The 26,206-nt window shown below is 38.7% G+C and overlaps 1 protein-coding gene across 1 annotated transcript in view; it reads left to right on the plus strand.

Moving 5' to 3' along the window:
* The window catches only part of CWH43 (cell wall biogenesis 43 C-terminal homolog), a 42,294-nt gene extending 16,355 nt beyond the window's left edge, over positions 1-25,939 (plus strand). Inside the window, exons 8-16 of the mRNA XM_030563539.1 lie at positions 3,117-3,242; positions 6,473-6,552; positions 9,560-9,665; positions 13,325-13,460; positions 15,333-15,482; positions 20,603-20,747; positions 21,396-21,457; positions 22,623-22,778; positions 25,843-25,939. Coding sequence (XP_030419399.1) covers positions 3,117-3,242; positions 6,473-6,552; positions 9,560-9,665; positions 13,325-13,460; positions 15,333-15,482; positions 20,603-20,747; positions 21,396-21,457; positions 22,623-22,778; positions 25,843-25,939 — 1,058 coding nt within the window. The remainder of the gene's footprint in view (positions 1-3,116; positions 3,243-6,472; positions 6,553-9,559; positions 9,666-13,324; positions 13,461-15,332; positions 15,483-20,602; positions 20,748-21,395; positions 21,458-22,622; positions 22,779-25,842) is intronic.
* Positions 25,940-26,206: the final 267 nt, after the last annotated feature.

The raw sequence follows: 26,206 nt of genomic DNA on the forward strand, positions 1-26,206 counted from the left end.
GAATATATGCTATTTCAAATACTATAGGAATAATTTTCAGCTTTTTATTTATATATGTTTTTTTTTCAAGCTTTCTTTGCTCTTGGAATATGCTGGAGATCAGGAGATTCAGCCTTCACAATTCATTTAAATTTTATTTTTAAAAGGTGTTTGTGAAGAAAGTGCTTATCAGAGAAGTGTCAAATACTTTCAGAAATAATGCTTTTACAGAGCACAAATGGTTATATAATCAATCTCTATGACACTCCCTTGGAAATACACATTTGTGATTCAGAGGGCATGGCCACTGGGTGATAATATAGAGGGGGCGCCAATTTACAGTGCCTTCAGTTGGCAACATCAAAATTATGAGCTGGATCTGTGGCAGTCAGTGGAGCTGACTACATCAATTTACATTAGCTGAGGATCTGGCCCTCTGATTCTTCAGAGAAAGATCTAGGGAAGATATGGTTTCTGGGTATTTAGCACCACTCTGTTGCTTATAAAACTTTTTTCGTCGTATATCAAGAGACTGTTTACTACTGTATTTCCTCCCTAGCAGCATGGCTTTCGGCAAACGTCTTGTTTCTTCTGGTTTCTTTCAGGTGTCAATGCTATTTCCTGCTCTCTGCCCCTGTCCAATATCCTGCCTTTTTCTCACTGCAACTTGGGTAGGGAACTGCCACTTGGGAAATAATGAAAGTAAGATTATTATGTTCATTACTGTGGTTCCTCAAACTGATGAAACTGACCAAAGGCCTGATCCCAGGCCTACCAAAGTCACTCACTCTCTCCATTGACTTTAATGGACTTTGGATCAGTCCCCAATTGAGAGGGTGGTAGTGTGCCCTCTCATTCATTGAGCAGAAAACTAGCACTGTGGTTTGCAACATTTATAACATTAGTAATGTTCAAGGACAGCAAGGAAGTTGATGGACTGTTTTACATAAAGCAACAACTCTGCTATTTAACAGAAATGAAATGTCACTTCTTGAGCTAGTTAACTACAGCACAAACATCTTAAGGATGCATGTTCCCTTTAGTGCACATTCTTGTATCCCAACAGAACCCTATGCTGTATGCTTTATGCATCCAAATTTACATTGCAGCCAGTGGGATTCTTTGATGTATAAGGAATGCAGGATAATGCCTATAATGTTAATCTAAATTACATATATTGAGAAGAAAATATGCTCCTCAAATTTTATTGCAACAGTAAGCAGTTTGAAGCTTCATCTTGGCTTTTTAAATATGTCAATATGTAGTTGTCTCTTCTTAAAAAGCACAGCTCCCACTGTTGGCTGTCAAGAAGAACACAAATACATTGTTTGCCACATTCAACTAGCCTCTAAAGTTGGCTGTTACAGATCACTTACACAAGGTTAGACATAGCTGAAAAGCTGGCCCTGTCAGTTCCTACATAAACAGTGTCTTGATGAGCGAGCAGTGGATTTGTAACTCGTTCTGGATTCTAAATATCCATTATTATTTTCCAGCAGGTTATTTTAAGGTAAATCACATTTTAAGGTATAAGCTGTTGTTCAAATGAATTCTAGTAAATTTTAAAAGGATTGGGCTGATGTGGCGGTTGTATTGCTCAGCAAAACCATTCAGTATCATTTATCCAGTGTGTATTAGAACATAAAATCTAAGGCCCTGATATTGCATTTGGACATGGTACCCTGCAGTGCTCCACTGAAATGGTTGGGACACTGCAGAAGGTGTTAGTGGAACTTGATGCAGACTCACCTTGTCCAGACTAACCCGCGGCATCGGCGGGTTAAAATCGATTGCTCGGGGATCGATATATCGCGTCTAGTCTGGACGCGGTGTATCGATCCCCGAGGGCGCTTACATCGATTCCGGAACTCCATCAATCCGAACGGAGTTCCGGAATCGACACGGAGAGCCGTGGACATCGATGCGGCGCCGTCCAGACTGGTGAGTACCTCGATTTTAGAAATTCGACTTCAGCTACGTTATTCTCGTAGCTGAAGTTGCGTATCTAAAATCGATTTTAATTCCTAGTCTGGACGTGGCCTCAGGGTAAGTAATTTGGTTTTATAAAAAAGTCTCCTTAAAAAGAGCATTGTGGTAATATTGCTGTTCTCCCAATCAGCATATGTATGGAGTAAGATCAAATCGAACTTGTACCAGTGTTTTTATAGCAAAGTGAACCTGATAAAATACATTAAAGTTGGAACAAATAGCACCCAAAAAGGCTAAAGTTGTCTCAGCATTTCCATTTTAAATAATGAGCCAGATCCTCAGGACTGGCCTTTTCGCACCCAGATGCAGTGTAGACTTGGGGGCTGCAAAGCTTGCTGTAAATTAAATCCCTGGTCCCTGGGCTGCTGGGCACTTGTCTGGTCTTAAGGAACAAACTAGAGCCGCTCTCAGTTGTATAGGCTCCAGCAGCTCCCAAGGGATGCAGAGGAACTGTCAGAACCCAAGGGATGTTGCAGAGAGTAGTAGCTGGGATTTCTCTATGTAAAGCGATCTTTTGCGGGCTACTGCCAGAGCAGCACAAAGCTGTCTTAAAAGGGATGAGGCTCTGCCTCATTGTCTTTTTCCCAGGAGTTCTATAAATTGGTCTTTCCGTTTGTTCTAGGCATGTTAAATCTTATCTTAACAGGAATTTATTAAAATTAGAGAATATCATTCTGGCTCTCCATATTTTTTTTGTTAGAATAGGGTACCATGAGGTTTTAAATAATTTGTTGGGATACTCTTATTTTGAAATATTTACAATTTGTGCAAGTTTAATTTTGATAAGCAATGAAGGTGTGTGCTCAGTCACCGATGGTTATTGTATACAATACATGTCTACAAGTATTTAAACCAAATGCAAAATTATGTCCAAAGGGTTACATACCTCAGTGAGTATCATGACATTGATAAGCAGGGCCATCCCAGCCAATATAACTTGTGTGCATTTATTGTATTACTATAGTTTGCAAATATAGATAAATGTAATTCTATCTGGGTAAGTTATTGTTGCAGTGGGAGCGAAAGCTTTGACTGTCCATAAACTTTGGATATGTAAATCCTCAGCTATAAGGTTGTGTTATCACAGTCTCATTGCATTTAATAAGTAAAAGGTACATGAAAAACTAATAATGTTATGTTTGTTACAGGAGTTGTCATGTTGTTTGTTGGGCTAGATGAACTTATTGGCTCCAGGAAGAACCTTAATTGTATATTTCAAGTTAAAAGTAGCCATAAGCCGCTATTCAAACAAAGTGAAAAATATATCAAACTATGTAAGTATAGTTTTGCTTCCTTTCTTAAACTAAGTACCTCTAATTTAATCGTACTGTTGAATTGGGAATATGATTTCAATAAGAGAAAAGTAAAGCAGTGCAGGATTTTCCTTAGTCAGTTTTTAGAGATATTTGTTCTGATACTTTAGATACAGGGCCAGATCTTCAACTGGTGTAGTTCCAGAGCAATTCTGATTCACATTAGCAGAGGGTCTGGTCCACTATTTACAGTATTTTTCTTATCCATTTGCAGGAGAAGTCATAGGTACTGGAATTAGGGGTGCGGGAGGTGCTACTGCATCCCCGGCTTGAAGTGGTTTCCATCTGTAGCGTTTACAGTTTGGTTCAATGGTTCTCGGCACCCCCACTATACAAATTGTTCCAGGACCCCTGGGAGAAGTAGTCTTAGTTCTCAAAGTGGTATCAACAAAGCATGTGTGTCCTTATTCCCATGGTAGTGACAGTTTTAAAACTGGTCTGAAAACTAAAACAAAATGAGAACATAAAGCTGTTCCCGTTGATCTAACAATGTTTATTTTTCAATTAACTGAATACTGAAATCATAACTGCTGTTGGCACTTTAAATCTTGCTCAGGTTTCATGCAGCTATAAAACCTACTGTCTGAATTTGATACTGGTAAAAGATGCTAATCTGATAGAATTTAAAAGCAAATAAAACAAAACAAAAAAGCAGACCAACTCAAAGATGATCACTTCTACTGCCAGTATCTTTTGACTGAAGATTCCAAACTTGAAAAATGACCTACCAAAATAGAATTTTTTGTGTAAATAAGGTGAATTATTGGTTGGCACATACATGTCCTAAGAGGCTTAGAAAAATGTGGAACACTACTACATTGCAAATAGCATTAATGACATACTATAAGGTTTTAACAATTTTATTAGTGAGTATGCTAATGAAAATGATGGAGTGTGATCTTCCACTGATACTGAGTGGAAGTTTTAGGCACAGAGCACAGATTAAGGAGAGACTATGGTCGTAAATTATTAAAGTTGCTTTCTTTGCTGCTTTTGTAAAGAAGCCAATAACTAAACATTTGATATCAAGCAGGAAAATATATAACTGCACAAGCCTAAAATGTATGGAAGACAAAAATAAAAATGCCAAGGACATTAACCCTGGGCCGGGAGAAACGCTTTCAGAGTCACAAGGTCCGAGTCTCTAGTCTGTCAAGTTGCCTATGTCAGTTGCACCCCTCAGCCCCAGCACAAGGAGGAGGAAGGGGCATGTCAAGCTTGAGGGAAGAGGGGGCAAGTGGTAGACCAGAGTTTCACTATGCCTCATTTGCTGGAGCTTACATAGTATTGCTAATCCCAAACGTTAACTTTTTTTTTTTTTTTTAAGAGTCGGACCTCACAAAAATTATCAACCTTTCATAAAAAAAGAGTTAGATTGTTTTTATTTATTTTGGCCTTCTGGTTTCTAAACCTTTAGGATGCATTTGGGTCACATTTTGAAGCTTTTTTTCTGCAAGCATGAGAGATTAAAAACTTGCTTTCATATTTTTTTAAATGAAGGCTGAAATTCTCACAAAATAACATGGTTCTATGAGCTGGGGTTTTAAGTAAAAATAATACCAAATGTCATGAAACTTGCAATAAAATTGTGAGTTGACCACCCTGTTAACCTCAGTGGCACAACTGGACATAGGAGCCTCACTGCTGTAACTTCTGTTGGTTGAGGATCAATGAGTTGCAGCCAACTCCCTGTGGCTGCCATTCTCTGCTACAACTGAGCACATCTGAGATGTAGTGGAGAATTGAGATCACATAGTCCAATAATAGCTTTTTAGTTACATAGAGAATTAGAGAGAGAAGTTTTCTAGAGGTTAGGGCATTAGGTCAGGCTGTAGGAGGCCTGTGTTCAAGTCCCTGCTTTGCCATCACGACGTGCATGACCTTGGGCAAATCCCTTAGCCACTCTGTGCCTCACTTCCCCATCTGTAAAACAGAGATGATGGTACTTCCCTACCCCTCATGGGTGTTATGAATATTATTAAAGATGGTGAAATGCTCAGAAACTGTGGTAGTGGGGCCATATAAGTACCTAGGGTGTAGTAAAATATATTTATAGTCAATGTGAGAAGTTTTACCACCCCCAAAACAAAGCCATTAGCCTTGTTATAACTTCAGAAGAGTGGAACAGTAAAATACTCTGTCTCCTGGCTTCACTGGATAGCTGATATTATAACTTATTGCCACACTGACCTCCGGCTTTACTTCCCCAGCATTCCCAGGTTTTACTGCTCTTTGGTCAGTTTCTACCTCAAACACCTTTGTGCTTTATAAGGCATGTAAATATGTGTCTTTTTTTCCCTGCCATTATTCATAGTAAAGTTTGCCTAAAAGTGCGGTAAAGTTGTTTTACAAGAGTTTGATATTAATGTAAAATTAATTATATGTCAATTTATCACTGTTTGTTTAAGGATTTGATGAATGAATTGACACGAGTTAACTGAGTTTTTTGGTAGGCATAACGTGCCTTTGTATATGTGAAATGATCACAAAGTGATTTAATCACCGAGTTATGAAGTGCCAAACCCTGAGAGTCCTTAGCTGTCCACTGCTGTGATTTGGCAGACTTCAGAAGCAACAGAGAAGCTATGATTTACATTCTATAAGGTTTTAGTGCTTCTTCAAGAATCTCCCAATTTGTACATTTAGAAAAGTGCTTCTAAGAAGGTTTGGTAGGGACTGCATCTTTCTAGGTCTGGGAGTTTTTAAAGTAAACTGTAGCTATTTGCTTGGCAAGATAATATTAACAAATTAATATTTCCATACTCCAGAAGGATTTCTGGTACAAAGCCAGGAAAAAACAGAGCATTTTCTTTTTGCCTTTATGAATTTCTGTAACAGGTTCTTCAGTAGAGATAATTTCAGCTATACAAAGGAAAGTGCTATATGAACCCTGCTGTTTCTGCTTTGTTTTGGAGGACATGAATGCAAGGCAGATAGATTTTTCTTCAGAAAATATCTGCATGTATGCTGATGGGCAGATACTTTCTAAGTACTTACACTTCCTTGGGACTGTGTTATTGTTGAAATATGTGAAGATTTAACTATAACCAGACAGTATCTCCCATTCCTTGAATATTAATCCCAAGAAGAGAATATATCCTTCCATGTTTAACTGAGACCATGAAATTAACTCTGCACTCTTTCCCTTTTTCTTTCTCACAACTAATTTCCTGTGTTTTTTCTGTTTCAAGTCTTATGGCTGTTTGTTGGTGTGGGTTTGCTAGGATTAGGACTGCGATATAAAGCTTATGAGAAGAAATTAGGCCAAGGGGTGAGTAATATGTTGTTGTTTTTTTAACAAAGAATTATATTTTCAAACACACTGTAACATCTACAAATGATCCCTTAGAAATCTTCCCAGCAATACACAGCAACTACAAGTCACTCATTATATGTATGGAACAGAGGAAAATGGTCTTGTGGTTGAGTCACTGGAGTGGGTCTTGGAAGATCTGGTCTCAGTTCCTGACTTTGTAGCAGACTTGTTTTATGACATTGGGAAAATCACTTAGGGCTTGTCTACACTTCCGCGCTGGGTTGATCTAAGATACGCTACTTCAGCTACTCAAATACCATAGTTGAAGTAGACGTACTTAGATCTACTTACTGCGGTGTCTTCATTGCAGTAAGTCTACAGCTGATGCTCTCCCATCGACTCCGCTTGTGCTCCTCATTCTGATGGAGTACTGGAGTCGACGGAAGAGCGCTCAGCAGTTGATTTATTGCATCTATGCTAGACACGATAAATTGACCCCGCTGGATCGATCACTGCCCACTGATCCGGTGGGTAGTGTGGACAAGCCCTCAATCTCTGTGCCTTACTTCCCCATCTGTTTTTTAAAAAATGGGGGATAATACTTCCTTTCTCCCACCCTTTGTCTGCCTTGTCTGTTTGAATTGCAGTTGTTTTCATGCAGCAACTGTCTTTCTTGCTATGAATACATATGGCAGCTATCACAATGGGGCCCTGATCTTGCTTGGGACTGTTAAGTGCTTCTGTAATACAAATACAAAATAATGGGTGGGAAAAATGAAGACTAAAATTAAGTTAGAATTGCCTCCAAAGCACTTGCAGAGAGTAATGAATAGTGACACTATTAGTATGGTGTAAAACTGAGGAGGGAGGAAAGACAAGTAGGAAAAAGGGAATGGTCCAAAGAAAATGTAGGGCAAAAGAAAGGAAAATTAGACACAGCAAGAGGAGGATGTGGGAAGAGAGAACAAGTGAGAACTCATTGGACTGTAAAGTGTGGATTTACAATATAATGTAAATCCAAGGGCTTTTATGGTGTAAAGGTGTTTTGGGGCATCTCCAGGATTGGGAAAAATGTTGAAATTGCCTCTTCTTGAGAGAGTGTCTTTCCACTTTTTCCACCCTCCTTCCATGAGGATGAATGTGAATGGTTGTTCTGACTTCCACTCTCTGACTGGGGGAATGATATCAATCTTTCCAGTGCCTCAGTAAAACTTTTATTATATAAGGTAGTCTGTGAGTACACTTTTTTTCCCCTTCAATTGGCTGATGCAGGGTTACTTTAATTAGGGCAGAATTTAACTCAAGAGGTAATGAGGGAGTTCATGTACTTCACTGATGTTGATGCAACTAGTTGCCCATGTATTCATGACCTAAGAACATGTGATAATGAAGCAAGCAAGTGGTTTTGTACCAAGCAGGCTGGAGACTCTAAACTCAGTGCCTGTAACTTGGCTGAGTCATAGCAGAATCTGTTCAAATTTTGTTGAGCTGGGCAGTGTTGAAGTGTGCGTGATATTACATCAGATTCATTTCCAAGCTTCATACATCCCCCTTCGTGAACAGTACCAAGTTTTTATCCACATTATCCTTTGTCCTGGATAAGGGTTACAGTCTTCAGTTCAGAAATGGAGTGCTTTGATTAGACTATAGGATTTACCCACCTAACAAGCATTTTGTTTAAAACTGGATCAGATGAGTTGGAATAACGTTCTTTATTAGCTGGAATTAAATCCTTGATTTGAAAGGCAGTCACATGCTTCTTGTTTGAAATGCTGTCTTAACCATGACATGTCACTAGGCTGATGTTGCAGTGCTCCATTGCTTGTATGCTCAGCAGTATAGGGTAACCACAGTGAAAATCTAAGCTGAAGCTGGTACAGTGACAGGCCTGTTGTGCTGCCATGGAGAACCAGCTTTTGAAAAGACCATGGGACTCTTACCTCACAAATTCATTTATACACAACAACAGGTCGGTCACTGTAAGGCTTCTGTGCTGTCTCCCAAGTCCAGGAAGGACTAATGCTGCACTTGAACTCTATTCAGAACACAGGAGCCACCCTACTTCCTGCAGCTCCCCTTAAGCTCTTATAGGAATCACCTGATCCCTTCCCAGTTGGGTCTGGTAACTGAACAGGGCTTGCTGGCCCCTGGCCCCCTGACCCTTAATGAGGCAAACCACCTTATTAGTATGTCGCTCTGAGTGGAGCCTTTCTGACAAACTATTCCAAGTTAGAAGCATCCCTTCTCGATTCATTAAGGAGATTTGATTGTTTTTTTTAAAGGGGGTGGGTGGGATCCAAACTTCCTATCAGGCCAAAGAGCTGGGTGTTGCTGTGACAGCTTCAGGTAAGAGAGATTGTTTTATGCTCACATATTTCAGCATGCAGTTTACTTACAAATTTAGTTTTGCTTTGAGTATTCAATAGCTTCAGTTTGAAATTAGAGCTGTTTTGATTGGACACGTTACATGACATGTTTTTGTTCCATGAGTGGATGAATGTTATAAAATCAAGTTTCTGGTGTGAATAATTGCAATTATGAATTAGAAATTTTCTCTCTGTGACTATCCTGAAATATTCACTCAAAACTTGCTTTTATGACAACTGTTCCTACTAGTTTTCATTAGAATAAACACAGATGGCAAATACAAGAAAAGGTCTGAATAAAGGTGATGCAAATACACTGAAATGTGAGTGAATGTCTGTCGGTAACTTTTTTTGTGGTATTTATCCAGGTTTATGACACATCATGAATGGGGAGAGAGTAACCCCTCCCCCCTTCTTATTCATTTGCCTACCTTCTTTGTGTGGGTACGTTTTAAATGTCATGACTTCCTGATTTTCTCTATTTGTGGAAATTATGTGCTATTAATAATACCTACAGACCTCTGTGATCTACTTACTTGTGTTAGGAACATGTACTAATTAAAATGTGTAATCTTAGATCTGTTTTATGGCACCTTAGATTAAAAGACATAATAGAATTTATCAGGTTTTTAATTCTTCATTCTCTTTTCTTATAGCCTTCAACAAGAGCCTTCTCTGCTGCAATCTGGCCTTTCAGGTTTGGATACGACAATGAGGGGTGGCCAAACCTGGAAGGTTCAGCAATTCTGCTTAATCAAACAGGTACCTTTTTGTGTCAGCCTTATTTTAGGAGTATATCCTACAAGGTGTAATCACAGGAGCTAGAAAGAAGAGAACCTACTGCGTCATTGAATCCATCCTCCTGTTAGCACAAGACTGTTCCTCACAGCAGTAGGGTGAAATAGTTTTATTTAAACTTTTGTGTTTTATAGCAGTTCCATTATCATGTCAGTGATACACTTAAAAATCCACTTTCTTCAAACAAGTAAGAGGAAGTGATATCACCACTGGTTTTAAGTGGAATTCCCAGCTGGAGAGAACTTTTCAATAATCAACCTCAGATTTTTTTCTTTCTTGTAAAAGAGAGGAGTGATTGTCTAAATACCTTTCTGTAAGCAAAATATTGAAGGTGAAGTGGGCAGTTAACACCTCTGCTGTTGTAGGACAAAGGAGGGTTAGTGGATGACAGGTTTGTTGTAATGAGCCATAAATCCAGTGTCTTTATTGAATCAATGATTTTTTTTAATGTCTAGCAAAGTTATGGATTTAAGTGCCCAGGCTCTATGCAGGTTTCCTTTGAGGATGAGGACCATGAGGCCACTTTTCACAAGTCAGGCACTCCATATCTGACCTCATCCTCAAAGGAAACCTGCACAATTCTTCCAAAAGATGAGCCTGAGAGCTTAAATTCATCATTTTGATTCAATAAAGACAATCAATTTATAACTCATTACAACAATTTTTTTTGGTTATTAACAATCTGTAACCCACTAACCCTTCTTTGTCGTATTACTGCAGAGGTGTTAACTGCCCACTTCACCTTGAATGGCCTCTTGCAACACGTGGTAGCTCCTTATGCTTAACAATCTATTCCACCTTGTATGTAGCTGTGACATTCTAAGTACTTTTCCCAGACCTGAAGTAAAGCTCTTTGTAAGAGCAAAAGCTTCTCTCTTTCCCTGACAGAGGTTGGTCCAATTAAAGATATTACCTCACCCACTTTGTCTCTCTGATATCCTGTGACCTTCATGGCTACAACAACACTGGAAATAGGAAAATATTTACTTAAAGAAAGTTGAAGTTTAAAAAGAACAGGAGTACTTGTGGCACCTTAGAGACTAGCAAATTTATTTGAGCATATGCTTTTATGGGCTACATCCGAAGAAGTGAGCTGTAGCCCACAAAAGCTTATGCTCAAATCAATTTGTTAGTCTCTCAGGTGCCACAAGTACTCCTGTTCTTTTTGTGGATACAGACTATCATGGCTGCTACTCTGAAACCTGTCTTTAAGTTTAAAGACTCTTTCAGATAAACTTGGCTCCAAATTTAGTTTTTTTTAACTTCTCCATTAGTTTTAATTCCAATGGAAACAGTTTTAAAATATCAGGAGGTAGCCATGTTAGTCTGTATCCAAAAAAACAACGAGGAGTTCAGTGACACCTTAAAGACTAACAGATTTATTTGAGCATAAGCTTTCGTGGGTAAAATACCCACTTCATTTTTTTACCCATGAAAGCTTATGCCCAAATAAATCTGTTAGTCTTTAAGGTGCCACAAGACTTCTAGTTTTAAAATAAACATTCCCTTACAATGTCTGCAAGCAAATTAGTGCAGCCTTGTGCATTTCTTGAGTGCCTGAAAATGAAAATGGCTAGCCATGAATTATAAACTTGAGAAATGAACTAGTCTATTTGCATTGTCAAAGCTGAGAAATGTATAACGTAAACATTATAAATAGTAGTATGAGAGAGAGGAATTCTTATTAAAATGTACTTAATTTTATACTCTAAGATGTTGGTTTTAACATATATGAGCAAGAAAATTTGCTTTTCTAGCACTACATATGTGTCAGGATTGTCCCTGCTGCTCTCATGAATGGAAAGGGCCAAGATCAGGTGGAACTGGAGTGTGTGGGGGAGGCTTTGTAACATTATTCTCTCACAAGTTCCTCAAGGTGCACAAAGGGCATTAGGAAGGAGTGATGCTGATGATGGGTTTAGCATTATGGTTTGTGTTCCCCTTCTATTAAAGGAACCAATTGTTCCCCTGAGCAGGTGTTGTCTCCATGTCAATATGGAGTTTGCAGGCATTGATGCAGCATGTCATGCTGACATATGACATGGGGGCTAGGAAGCAACAAGAAGCACTGGTCTATTGCACAAATGGCTCTGACCACCTCAAGTGTCCTGATGGTTTTTAGTTTAGGGACCTGACACTTTGGCCAATTCAGTAGGCCACCCCCACCCTCTAAAAAAACAATTCAGAACTCCGGGAGTTGAAAGTTGGGCCACTCTCTGTCCTCTTAGTGACAAAGAGTCCTGTGGCACTTTGTAGATTACCAGACGTATTGGAGCATAGGCTTTCGTGGGTGAATATTCCCACAAAAGCTTATGCTCCAATACGTCTGTTAGTCTACAAGGTGCCACAGGACTCTTTGTCACTTTTTACAGATCCAGACTAACACGGCTACCCCTCGGATACTTGTTCTCTTAGTGTTTTTTTCCCCTTCAAATAGAACAGTGTAGCCCATGTTTTTAACCTGAAAGTATCTATATAAGAAATATATTGAAAGTATTTATTTCTCATGCACATTAAAACCCATCAACTGAAGCCTTCATGAACCAAAAGCATTAATGACTGGATCAGTAATTTACTTATTTTCTTTTGAAAGTTTCTTTGTGCTAGTGAAATGTTTATTTCCAAAAGAAGCAATTCAGATGTCAGTAGTAAGAAATTTCAGGACAAACCTTAGATTAAGAAATCTACATCTCTGTCCACTGGTGACACAGATTTAATATAAAATTACAGAATTCTAGGTTTTATATAAATATTACGTAACTTTCTAGGAAATTCATAAATTCACTGGTAATTGAGGTACAGGAAATTTGAGATTCCACTCTTTGAGAAATGAGCAAGCATTGCTTTGTTTCTGATTAAAATTACCTGATTTTTATGAGAATCTTAGAATAAAAGTATCATGTCTGAGGGCAGAGCAAACTTCTCCCACGTTGTCAGTTACCAACATGCCTCGACCTTGACCTTGAGGGGACATTTCTAATGATGAGTGAGCAGCTCAGTTGCTGTGCTCATTCATTTCTTGTCTCTGATGAGACAGCCAATAAAAGTACCGAATATGATGGTGAGTTTTTGTGAAGTGAACACCTGTCTGTTCTGAACTGGACCCAGGCTAGCTTATTTTACATAGATCAGCAGTCATCAAATAATATCCACTTTCAGTCATTACCTATGTGAGCTGCATTTGAGCTGATCTCTAGAAAGGAGGAGTTCTGTGTCCCATTCAAATCGTCTGAGCCACCAAGTCCTTCACTCATATTTTTATTGTACTAAATAAAACGCTCTAAAAGTGTTCTTGAAGTAAGGCTGCAATTCCATCTTGGGGGGCGGGGCAGGAGAGACTTTAGGAACACTATTAACAAACACTTTTGTGGAATGGGGTGAATTATTGGTGTAAGGGGTCCATACTGAGGAGTCTTAGGTAGCAAGGGCAGGGAGCACTTCAGAAACAGCGTATACAGCAATGGATGAGAGAGAACACCTTGCATCACTCTTTAGTAACCTTTGGTCAATGTAGAATTGGCACTGACTGGTGCTAGAGGGAGTTGCATCTATCCTGTGTGATCAGAAGAATAACTTTGAGGTTTTTTTATACAGTTATAGCTTTTCAAAATTTCATCTTCCAGGTGCAGATTTTATTACCATTCTGGAGAGTGATGCCTCTAAGCCATTCATTGGGAACATTGATCCAACCATGTGGTTAGGAGAAAAACTGGGTTTTTACACTGATTTTGGTCCAAGCGCAAGGGATCACACGTGGGGGTGAGTAATCTCTGGAAACAGACACAGTGAGTGTGGAAAGACATGGATTTTTAAAAATATGAATTAAAATGTCACAAGCTCTAATGATAAAAGTTCTTAGCAACTTAATGTACAATACAGCCTTTATTTTTCCAAAGGTGGACGAGGGACACTCAGAACCTTGGTAAAATCAGGGAGGCTGGACAGCAGACTTTGAGAACAGTGTGTGCCAAGTTCCTAGCTACAGAATGCAGCGAAGAAGATGCCAGTTTAGAAAAGGCCAGTCTTCAAAGTCTGCCCTCCAGATTCTTGTATCCTGCAGCACAATGAAGGGAATTACTACTGGTTTGTAGTGGGTAGACTGAGAAGAGCCTTGCTCCAAACACTATAGATAGCTGGTGTTTCTCTTCAGTACATTTTGGCCTTGGGGAATTTGGATTCAGGCTTGAGTACAGTATAAATTGTGCGGATGTAACTGTGCTGGGGGATGTAACTGTGCTGGGAATAACTTGGAATTTTGATTAACATGAGTTTGAATCTAGCTTGGACTTTATGCAGGAAAATATATAGAGAGATACATCTGTGCATGTTTTTTGTAATCGGGTCTCTGGTATCCAGTTTTACATTACTATCTGACCAGCTACCACTCAAGGTGTACTTGAAGGTCTTCACTGCCTTGAAATAGCGATTTTTATCATACTGGATTGTTTTAAGGAGAATCTTGAGATTTCAATAGCATATGGAACTTCCTAGTAACATTTATTACACTTTACTTTTGATTTCTACCCTGTGACTCAACACCTGGAGGAATCTGGTTACAGGAACCTTCCACCTATTTATTTTTAAAGACTGAGAAATGAAGTAGAGAAAGAAGTAGTTGGTCACATGGTCCTACAAAATTTCCCATTAAAATATTAGGTCATAAAATATTTTGTGAAAGTAAAAACTACACTTAAAAAATCCAAACTGAAGGTGAACGAATGAAAAGTTTTCAATGTTAAGGTTGGATTACTGCTCACTTGTAATCAAAAGTTATGGAAGGATGGTTGTTATGAAGTCCTATTTTGCATGGAGGATATCAACTATTTATTTCATACTTCCTTCCTTGAATTATTTCGCAGTGGTGCTCTGAGTCAAAATATCAGGCTTATTTTCACTTTCAAAAGTCCTCGCCATCCTGTGCTGTGGCTGGCAGGATATTTAGTGAAATTGTGCTGCTTTTCAGGAGCCTCTTGTAATGTATGTGCATTGTCTAGGACATCAAAGCAGCTGCTTCTTTTCCACAATGGATAATTCTTCTGGAAGAGTTGTTCTGTTAAGAGTTGTGGATGACACACTGATTTTACTTTCTCATTTTTCTGTGTGCTGCAGTGCCTGCTGGTAGACTCTCAGCTGTTCCTTTCTGTAGTGGAAGTATATCCTTGACAAAATATTTTAAAATGTTTATTCGTGTTTAAAAACAACTTTTAAAAAGTGTTTTTATATATGTGTAAAAAGATATTGAATGCTTCAATATATGCAGATACTTTATTGTATTCTGCTTTTTTTGTGTACAAAAAATATGGCACTGAGCCTGTGGTCTAGTGCCTACCATAGATAGCTAAATTTGCTCAAGGATTGCTGAGGCAACGTGCTGAAGATTGAGTCTGATCCAAAGTCCACTGAAGATAATAGGAGTCCTTTCACTGACTTCAGTGGCCATTGGATTGGGCCCTAAATGCTAAAATCAATCTACATACTGAATACTGTCCAGTTTCGCTTACCTTTCCTAATGCACTGTACGCAGTATTTGTGTTTTGAAGTCTGATGTCTGTATTTGTTCTGCTTATTTATGGACCATCCTCATCATGTTTTAGAACTGAAAAAATTAAGTTTCCTTCTATTTCACTGTAGGATTATGGCTCTATCAAGATACCCAATTGTGAAATCCAGCCATCACCTTCTCCCATCCCCTGAGGGAGAGATTGCACCAGCCATCTCCATGACTGTCAACTTCACTGGGAAACTGGTGGATTTTGTTGTTGCTCACTTTGGAAATGAAGAGTGTGTGATTTTTTTTTTTTTAAATTCAGTTACATTTTGCTTTCCATTTTCTATGTAATTGACATTAAGCAGCGGTTTTTATAAAGTAAATGTCCTCTAAACATTTTCCACCGTAATAATTGCTTTTTAACCAGGCACATCGGAGGAGATAGTATGATAAAGTTAATGGTCTGGGAAAGGATCTTGATTTATTAGTTTATGGTAGAAATGTATCCTGCAACACTCAGCCATCCCTGAGATATGCAGGTTTACGCTGCTACAGACCTTGCAAAACTACAATGCTGATTTTGCAGACTATTTAGTGTCTACAGAGTCAGGATTGGCTTTGAAACTGTACTGGATTCCTCCCCTTCACCTCAGCCTCCTCCCTCTCAGTAGATAGAGTTCCATTATGTTCCATCAGAGAGGATAGACTCAGGTACAGACGGCATAAATTGTGGCTTGGTAAGAAGTTATAGGGCCTAAGTATAGGGTGTTTTTCCCCCTCTGCATGGAAAGATAGCAATTCTGAGACTTCTAATAAGATACAGTGTATAAAAAGCAAGAAAAAAGCAAGTTCAGTACCTTTACTGGACAACTAAAACTGGAGGTGTAAAACCTGACCTCCAGCTTCTGAAATGAAGAATTGAGCTGATAAATCAAAAGCTTGAGGGGATTAATAAATATAGTGTCTTTCTCAATCTTTCCTTAAAGGAATGTCTTGATTATGACTGTGTACTGTATATTAATAACTGGGCAGGTTTTGTGAATCTTTGAGTAGTTATAATTCATTTTCCTTTAGTTTCCACAGTAGCGAATATTAAGATCCCAATTATTAGATTTAGGGATTTATCTCTTAATTACTGTAATTTATGCAGAGATAACTATACATTCCGATAAGGAATATAAAAGGCAAAAATGCTTCTGAAAAAGGCTGGAGTTAGTTAGTGGGGTCAGGGCCAGGAAGGGAGGTAGGTGGTGCTTCCTCCCCCCTCACATGGGGGCTGGCTCAGATCCCAGCTGTCCCTCTCCCCCCACCCCTCGAATGTTCCTCCAGTTTGGGGACCTCTGGCTTAAAACCTAGAAGAGACAGCTAAGCAGTTTTCAGTTTACTCTGTGGTTAGTTGTTATTTATAGTGCTGTAAGGTGTACTTGGCACTTTAAACTAATGAATAGGCCATGCTAAAACCAGGATTCTGCCTTGAGGAGATCACAGGCTGAAAGCACAGAAAATGTGAGTTGTACTGGAGCAGCAAGCAATTACTAGTGGCAATTCCATAAACTCCCTAATTATTATAATTATGTTAGAAAGCAAGCTGAAAGTGTCTGGCCATAACCAGCAGGATCCAGGGGAATGTGGGAGGTAGTTTAAAATGATCAGTTTGCTTCCTTCTACCCATTAAGTTCCCTCTCACCACTTTCCCACCTCAGAAGCTTCACTTCTACTTAGCTGGATTTCTTGGAAACTGTCTTACTAATTAAACTGAATTGGTCTGAAATGGCTCCCAATTTGGCCTCTAAAAGAGAGCTTAAAGCAGGCAGCCCAGTCACTTCCATTTTTCTGTTCAACTTTGTGTCCCCGCCCCAAAGAATCTGGCAGTCAGGGTAACAGAGAAGGGAGGAGAAGCACATCCCAACAAGAAGGGAGTGGGAGAAACTGGCCATGGAGAGGGGGAAGCACCTGTGTTTCTCTCAGGCCATGTCAATACTACAAAGTTAAGTCGACATCGAGCCTCTTATTAAAGCTAGTCAATGTTGCGTGTCCACACTATGCTCATTGTGTTGGTAGAATGCATCTCACTAGCAGGGCTTGCATCAACTCACAGAGCACTGCACAGTAGGTAGCTATCCCACAGTGCATGTAGCTGAGTGGAATTTTGGGTTGGGCTTGCAATGCCTTATGGAACCAAAACATTGATGCGGGTGGTTGTGGGAACATGGCATTAGCCTCCCATGATGCGCTTACCTCCCTCCCTGAAATCAACAGCAAACAAACCAAACCTTTTTCGCAAGCCTGGGTTACCCAGGCGGACATCATAGCACAATAAGCATGGACCCCACTCAGCTGTGCACTGTTGTGAGCGTTACAAGCATCTCACACCTTATCCTGCAGTATTTACACAGCCGATACCAGAGCCACTGTGCAGAAAAATGTGATGCCGCTCAAGCAGCCCTGCTGGAAGACATTGAACGGAGCAATCTGCAATTGCTGGCAACAGTCATGCATCACTTCAGCATGGTTGAGTGCTGTTTCTGGGCCTGGAAAACACCTCCTGGAGGCCAATTCATTCAAAGTGAAAAGGAATAGAAAAAAGCAGCCCACCTAGTAGCTGTGCATAGGGGATGGAAGGAGCTCAGTGCTTAGTGCCAGCATTCCTACCTGCTGACCAGCCTTCAGTTCCCTCCAGTAGTATTCTTCCCTGGCCATTCCGCCCTCCCCTTCAGCAGTGTTCCTCTAGTGACCTAAAGCCTCCAGTCCAGCTTTCCATTTATTTAGGGGAGAATATCAGTGTTACCAATTCTTGCAAATTTCTCAAGTCTTATGATATTTGATGGATTTTTCTTAAAAGCCCTAGCTCCAGGAGTCAAGTGATTATTGGGATCTCAGCTTTCACTTAAGGAAAAAAAAAATTCTAGCCCTCAAAGATACAAAGAAGAGTTTGAAAACATGACCCAAGTGCAGCTGAAAGTCTCGGAAGCCAAAAGCATCCTTTGAGGGAGGAACTTGCTTTTTCAACCAACCCGAGCACCAGTTCCTTTGGAGAAGGGACACAAGATCATCCCATATTAAGCATTGCTTTGTTTATCAGTTTATAGGGCTACTGTCAGCTTGCTAAGAAAGCAGATGCAAAGTAAATTGTGTTTTGAGACTAATTCTGAGAATTCCTATTCATAGTGGAGGCTTTATAATTGGTTAATTAAAAATATAATTTTATTGCTGCTTTTGAAAATGGGGAACAGTAATCAGAAACCATAGCTTTTCTATTAATAAAGGATTATTTTTTAAAAAATGGGATTATATCAGTGCAGGTCTTCTCTCACAGAAACACATGGGAGGACCTGTGAGGAAAATAGTTCAGCACAGAGCTTTGTATAGATCTGGATCAGTGTCTTCTTTAAATCATTCCTTTGTTTGGCTTGTGTTAAATGTGTGTTATCTGTAGGAGGAAGCAGACCAACTCCACTACTTGGATCACTGATATTTTTATTGGAGTAATTTAGAAACCCAATAAATACAATAAGAGAACCGGGAAGGTATATTTAGAAATTCAGTAAATACAATAAGAGCACTGGAAAGGTATATTCCGGCATAAAGCCTTTTGATCTGCATCAGTCCAGCAATACCAGTGCAAGGTTCTACAATACAAACATACAGGATAATAACAATTTTCTGGTGTGGTCTATGCACACAACCTGCATTGGTTAAAGTAAAATCAGTCTTTAAATTGATTTAGTTAAATCAGTACATGTTTGTAGCCTGATTTGGAGTGTGTTAGTAATGTTGATTTAATTTATCCACTTAATTTAATTTTATTTAATTAATTTTAATCAATGTTAATACTAGTATTACTAATAATTATTATGGATATTAATTAGTACGAGTTTCGGCTCACCAATTTGTTTGATCAGAAGATAAAGTTCGTCCTGAATCAGGCTTCACAGAGTTTATAGAATGACCTTTGGGGGTATGACAGGAAGCTTAACTGAGACAGATATAGTCATAAAGTCTTTTTATTAAAATCAATGAAATAGTAAGCAAATGGTAAAACAGGTAGAATTACAGAGTTACACTTGTATTACTGTTATTTAAGAGATACATATGATAATACAATATTATGAGCTGCAAACGTGGTTAATACTCACACTCTGTTTTAATAACCTGGTGTTGGAAGATATGAGGCCACGCCTGTGGCAGTTCCGTTTTCACACCTCTAGCAGAGGAAGCTAAATGCAGAGCTGTTAAAGCTGTTTACTCTTTAACTTAACTCAATAAATCTTAAACTGAAAATAAGGTGTAGGGAAACCAAGCTTAGCCTAGTCCCTTAAACTTACAGTTTGAAAAGAATTAAAGTACGGCCTATTAATAGTTAATCGCCGTAGTAGATGGGTAGCATCGATACGTTGTTGAAGGTGGAGGCAATGAAGAGTAGAGAGGAGTAGGTAGGTGGCTAAATTGCCTCTGTAATGGCGAGATGCATCGCCTTTTATAGGGCATTGGTTGGAAATCCTTTCTCTTATGCCCAAATTTCATCCTTCCCCCACAGAAAGGTTAGGGTACACTTACCCCATAGGCTAATATGTATGTCCGTATGGATGACAGGTATGTACGCATTTGTGGTGTACTTGTTAGGTCTGTGGAAAAATCCCCTTTGCCATCCTCCATTGTCTGTTGGTTTAGGCAAAAGGTCTCTAGACATCTGCGTGGGTGTTTTGTCTATTATTGCTTTTCTGGGTAAGGGTCGCAACATGTGCTAACTTTGCCTTAGCTTACCATACAGGGTTTTGGCCTGTAGGTCTCTTGCATTACAGCCAGGCTTATTTTTAATATAAATCTATAACCCTATTGGACCAAATACTTAAATTTATAAGAAAAGATATATTTATACAAACAAGCAGATTAATCCTTAGGGCTACATGTTCCAGCACCATTTCTGTTGGTAGTATTTGTGGGACACCGTTTTCGAATGGTGTTAGAGAAATTGTTCCATTATCTAGACTTTAGCATGATTCTGTAATGCAATGCTAGGATTTGGTTGTCCTGTCCATGGTACAATTAAAAGGTCATGTTAGAATGTGGATGTCCCAAAATGTGCCACACAGTTAAACTTATAATTTAGACAGATCCAAAGTCTTAACTGCACAAGATACTCAGATGAGATATTCATGGTGATTAGAGCTCTGTATAAAAACTTAGAACAAGCTATTCATGGAGTGTGTTGAGGAGAAAGACGCTCTTATTTGCAGCTAATTTGTGCCATAGGTCAAACATTTCAAAAGTTTAAAAGCATCCTATTTTTGTAAACTTTCACACACTGTTTTCTACTGCATAACCCATGATTTTCTGTGTTTGTATCAGTGAGACTCTTTTTTGATCCTTTAAAAAAAATTCTTTTTTAGTAACAGTTTCCCACTTCTTATAGAGATGACTTGGACAGGAAGCTCCAGGCTTTTGCTGTTTCAAACCTGTTGAAGAATAGCTCTCGACAGCTTGTATTTCTAGGATATATCACTTCAGCTCCTGGATCCAGAGATTACATAGAACTAATTGAAAACGGCAATGTTAAGGTAATGTAGAACTACTACTAACTATAACAATTGACTAATTTACAAAAGATGAATTTAAGATTACAAATCAGTAACCTGTGCAGATTGTAGGGTTGAAAATACACATACCTTTTAAAAAACAACTTGTTTTAAAATCTGTTCCATTTTTCAATTACCTGCTAGGAACTATTATTTTAGAAATGAAATACCTTAAAAAAAATCAGTCTTCCTTTACTTACCTGCCTGGATCTAACATCAGGATTGTTTCCTTTGCGACTTTTGACTACATCTCAAGCAAATCATTTCCTTGTTCTGTGTCCACATACAGATTCTGTTACTGAGGCCTGGTCTACATTTAAAATTTAGATCAACCTAGCTATATTGCTCAGGGGTGTGAAAAATTCATACCCTTTAGCTCTGTAATTAAGTCTACCTAACCCCTGGTGTAGATGCAGATTAGGTTGATGGAAGAATTCTTCTGTCGACCTAGCTAGTGCTGCTCAGGGCCATGGATTACCTACATTGAGGGAAAAAACGCCTTCTGTCAATGTAGGAAGCATCTGCGCTGTGGCACTGCAGCAGCTATAGTGCCCCTAGTGGAGACATGCCCTGACCTGAGGTCCATCTTTGAAGAAATCTTGTCATATTTGCTTTATTTTTTCCCTGTAGGATATTGACATTACGGATAATGACAGGTGGTGTGACTATATCATGTATCGTGGACTAATAAGGTATGTCAGAATGGATAATTTACTTGTTTTAGATATAGTACCATTATCATTTTTAGATCTCATGACAGAAACCTGTATAACTCATTTGAATGGAAGAGCTTACCTCTCATCTTTAATTTACATCAAACTTTCTGACTGGCTGAAGGCAAACTACTAAACTACGTGCAGGCAGTCAGGTATTACATGAAGTAATATGGAACCTGATAAGTGGAAGTCAGACTTAGTGTGATTCTACTTTGTAAAGTTACTCTATAAAAATGTCATCATGGGGGTTCCATCTTTGTGTTTCTAAGACTTCCAGGTCAAATCTGCTCGGTTAATACATAAAGACTTTATTTTCCTAAATCCCAGCTCTGCAATCTCATCCTGGAATTCTTGCTCACTCATCACCACCAGTGATACAAATCCTGAAATGTTATCTTGAGGTTTGATCTTGTGAGGTGTTGGGCACTCTGGCCCCTGTCCAGCAAAGCTTTGCATTGATGTCATTGAGAATACTCATGTGCTTAAAGTTAACCGCATGCTAAGTGCTTTGCTGGACCAGGGCTGGATGCTTAGCACCTTGCAGGACTGAGCCCCTAGTAAATAATTATGTTGGTGATTCATGAGCCAGAATAGAATCAAGCTCACGCTGACGTAGCTGTATAGAGTCTGCAGTGTTATCAGGAATAAAAGGTAGTAAACCATATTGTCCATAAGGAGACTGAATACACGAAGAGAACAACTGTATTGGGTGAGATGCCATTTATAACACAATTTTTATTATTACACATGTATTTTAAGTTCACTTCTCTTCCCTGAATATTTATTGGAAACTTTCAAAATAGTTTAATTGAAAAAAGTTGTTGAGACATACCATTATATTCTAATGATTGTAAACTACAACATAATGCTTTCTAAATAATATTCCTAGTCCTACATCTGACTTGCTGTGTAATCTCAGGGACTTACACCATTTCTCAGTTTTTCCATATGCAAAATTGTGTTGTGAAGCTTATGTATGTAGAGTGCTTTGAGATCTTTGGATGAAAGATGGTATAGAAATTAAAAGAATTATATTGGTGGGTTAAAATAACTGTTAAAGGCACTGATTTAAAAAGGCTTTAATGTGGTGATTTGACTTTGAGCTATTTCTTCAAAGTAATTGTGTGTTTGGATGTGATAGGTTGGGTTATGCTCGTATTTCTCATGCTGGCCTGAGTGATTCAGAAGTTCAGATGGCCAAATTTAGGATCCCAGATGACTTGGATAATTATGTTGACAATGACAAAATCATCATTGACCCCAGCCAAGTTCCTGAGAACATCCATTTCAACCCAAGGTCAGCGTATTAGAAAAACATTTGAAGATGATCATTATTTATTTATTTGTATTACCCAAAAGGGAAAATTTGAGGAACTGTCACATTCGGGTGTAATCCAGACCAGTGAGGGGTTTTCACCATCTGTTCTGCAACCTTGGGTGCCTCACAATGCTTTACTGTTGTAGCTCCCAAACAGGGCCACTTACAAACAGCCTAACAGCATGTTACACCCTGAGTATCTGATTGTAGGTGCAACCCTGGTTCAGCAGCTCAGACCCCAGCAGCCTGTTGGCAATGTTCCAGTCACTCTCTGGCTTCCACCAGCCTTTCAGGATGACCCTAACACACTCCCCTTCCCAGATTTTCCTAAAATGTGCATTCTGCATTGTCCTACTCTCTCTTGGACAATTAAGTTATTAAAGGTCTGTTCCCCCTGTAAAGGGTCAATATTCAACAGTTTGCTACTTTAACTGGAGTTACCAAACAGTTCAGTTTAAACATAACATTGGATTAGATTAAAAATACAAGTTTATTTAACTACAAAGAGAGGTGTTCAGTGAGTACAGTACAAGTATAAGGTATTACAGTCAGAAATGGTTTAAAGATAAAACACTTTCTAGCAACTAAAACTTAAACACGCTAGACTTGGTTCAAGGTAAAATCCTTACCATGTTTCCAGGCATGTGGCTGCCCAAATTCTTCGGTCAGGGTCACCCCTCAAAGTCAAAGGGCTGGTTCCTTTGTCTTCTTAGGTCTGGTTTACACTAGGGGGTGGGGTCGATGTAAGATACGCAACTTCAGCTACGTGAATAGCATAGCTGAAGTCGAAGTATCTTATTTCGACTTACCTCCCGTCCTCACAGTGCGGGATCGATGGCCGCGGCTCCCCTGTTGACTCTGCTACTGCCGCTCGCACTGCTGGAGTTCCGGAGTCAACAGGAATGCGTTCGGGGATCGATATATGGCGTCTTAGATGAGACGTGATATATCGATCCCCGATAAATCGATCGCTACCTGCCGATCCGGTGGATAGTGTAGACACACCCTCAGGGGAGAGAGAGAGACAGATCCCCCTTTCTTTTGTAGTCCAGTTAACCCTTGAAGTGGATTCTTCTGAGGGTTACCCTTCAAAGAATGGTTTATTCAAAGAGTAAAGAAGGTGACCTGGAGTTTGATGAAGGAGACTCCATGCTCTTTCTTCTCACCAGTGTTTGCTGAAAAATAAATTTACTCTGTTTCTTGCCATCTCCTCTCCCTACTGTCTCAAGCACCATGATTATTTATATGTAAATTGAGGTAAACACACATTTCCTCCATGATACTTCTGTCTGGGGAGGGCTATGTGATTTTGAACATGTGCTAAAAACATCATGCAGGGGGTTTTCAAAACTTTGCATTTAATGTTGCTACACACATTTTACCATGGTATTATTGACCAGTGAGTTATTAGTTTTCAAATGATACCTAACAAGGCATATTTTGTACAATTATTACAGTAGCGTATAGGGGTGAATACAGGGAGGTTTTCGGTCACAGGAACAAAACTGGGTTTTATAAATATAACATGGGAGGCAACATGGTCTGCTGGACTGAGCACAAGATTGGGAGGCCAGAGCTCCTTATTTCTAATTAATTTCTTCCACTGATTTGCCATATGCCTTGAGTTATTTAGCCTTTCTGTACCCTAGTGTACAGCTCTGTGAAGTGAAGATACCTACCTCACATTGGTGATGTGTGGATTAATTCATGACTCCTTTTAAAGTCAATGTGGGTTGCGCGTTCCTCTGCAACTCTCAGGATGACATTTTATATAGTACTTTATAAAATACAATATAAATGCTAAACACATGAAGATTTTTAATTGTTGCATCTGTCTAGAATAGTATGTAGTCATAACAGAACAAGTGTTACAGAAAAAGAGTTTTTGGAGGCAGATGGTGCTGTTTTCCTGCTAATACACAGGAAGTAAGAGAAATAAGGCTAGAAAGGAAATTTGTTCTACATTGAAATCAGTGGGAGAAGTATTTAAGATTCATGAGGTACATTTCAGTCAGTATTTGTTTTTTAGGTACTGGTGTCAGTTGGGTTATGCATGTGATTTGAAGATTTCCACAGTCTGTTCCATTGTTGAAACTTAAAATCCATATTCAAAGTCCTGATCTTTGTCTATTTATTTCAATGCAGAGTGAGTTTCTTTCTGTTCTAATTTCTTTTACTCCTGCTTGAAAGCAGGAAAATGACAGCTCCCAAGAACAAGCTTTACCTTTTTAACTATAATTTTTAAAAATAAATTTTCTATTGTTTTTATATGTCTAGCTAATGCTGGTGTTGTTAATAAACAATGCTGATCTTTTTGTAAAAGAAAACCTCAGTAATAGTCAAGCAGTAATTAAAATCTACATGTTTAAGTGTGATATGCAATATACTTCTCTCCATTCATCTAGAGCTTACAGCTTTTTGGCATAATTTTAAGAATAGGGAGTCTGGACAAACACTGAGTCTCAGCCTTCAGGCACTCACGGGTGAAATCCTGTCTTCATTAAAGTCAACGACAAAACTCCCATTGATTTCAATGGGGCCAGGATTTCACTGCATCTGTGCAACTCTCATTCAGCTGAAGTTCCATTTATGGAATATTCATAGTATTGGGCCATCACATAATCATTTATACTGCATATTTAAATGTGTTTGTTATACTCATTCCTTCATAACTAGAGCATATAGCTAATTATGATTTACTTGTACCAGGATGTAGCTGCTGATTCTGATACAAATAGACTTTTGTGGCATATTGCTGTGATAGATTAAACGTTTTGTTTTCTGCAAGGAACTTTCTATTTTTGCTTCAGACCTGTCATTCTGTGTGATTTGCCTTTCAGACATTCTTGCTTTTTTTCTCCCATCTTTGCTTTTTGAAAAAAAATGTGTTCTCAACAAGTGTACTTTAAAATGAAGCCTAGTTTAAAAACAATTGTTCAGATTAAATGTTAATTACACTATAAAATTTTGTCATTTAATTGCATGGGTTAATTCATTGTAGCTATGTTGTAATGATTTTGCTTTGTTAATTATTTTTTCTTAGGTTTGGATCCTACAAAGATGGACATAACTATGAACATATTCATCATTTTCATATGAGTACTCCCAAGTATTTTAAACAGACTAGAATGAGGAAATAACAGATCAGTGTGACCAGAAAGCAAGGTCTGTAGATTTAAATCAAACTGCCAGCTAACCAAAACTACACCTTTTACAGACTGAGCATCTTCCAGGCTACATAATATTGTCAATGTCTTGCAATATGTGATGACTAATAACTTATGAAATTGTAAAACCTTTTCTTTAAGGTTCACTCTCTCCATTTTTTAAAGAAAGAAATTACCAATCAAAATTGTCATTAATGTGGGAGAGAGAGAAGGTTTTGTTAGGGTTCATCCAGACTACCC

The sequence above is a fragment of the Gopherus evgoodei genome, chromosome 5 (genome assembly GCF_007399415.2).
Source record: "Gopherus evgoodei ecotype Sinaloan lineage chromosome 5, rGopEvg1_v1.p, whole genome shotgun sequence".
Taxonomy (NCBI): Eukaryota; Metazoa; Chordata; order Testudines; family Testudinidae; genus Gopherus; species Gopherus evgoodei.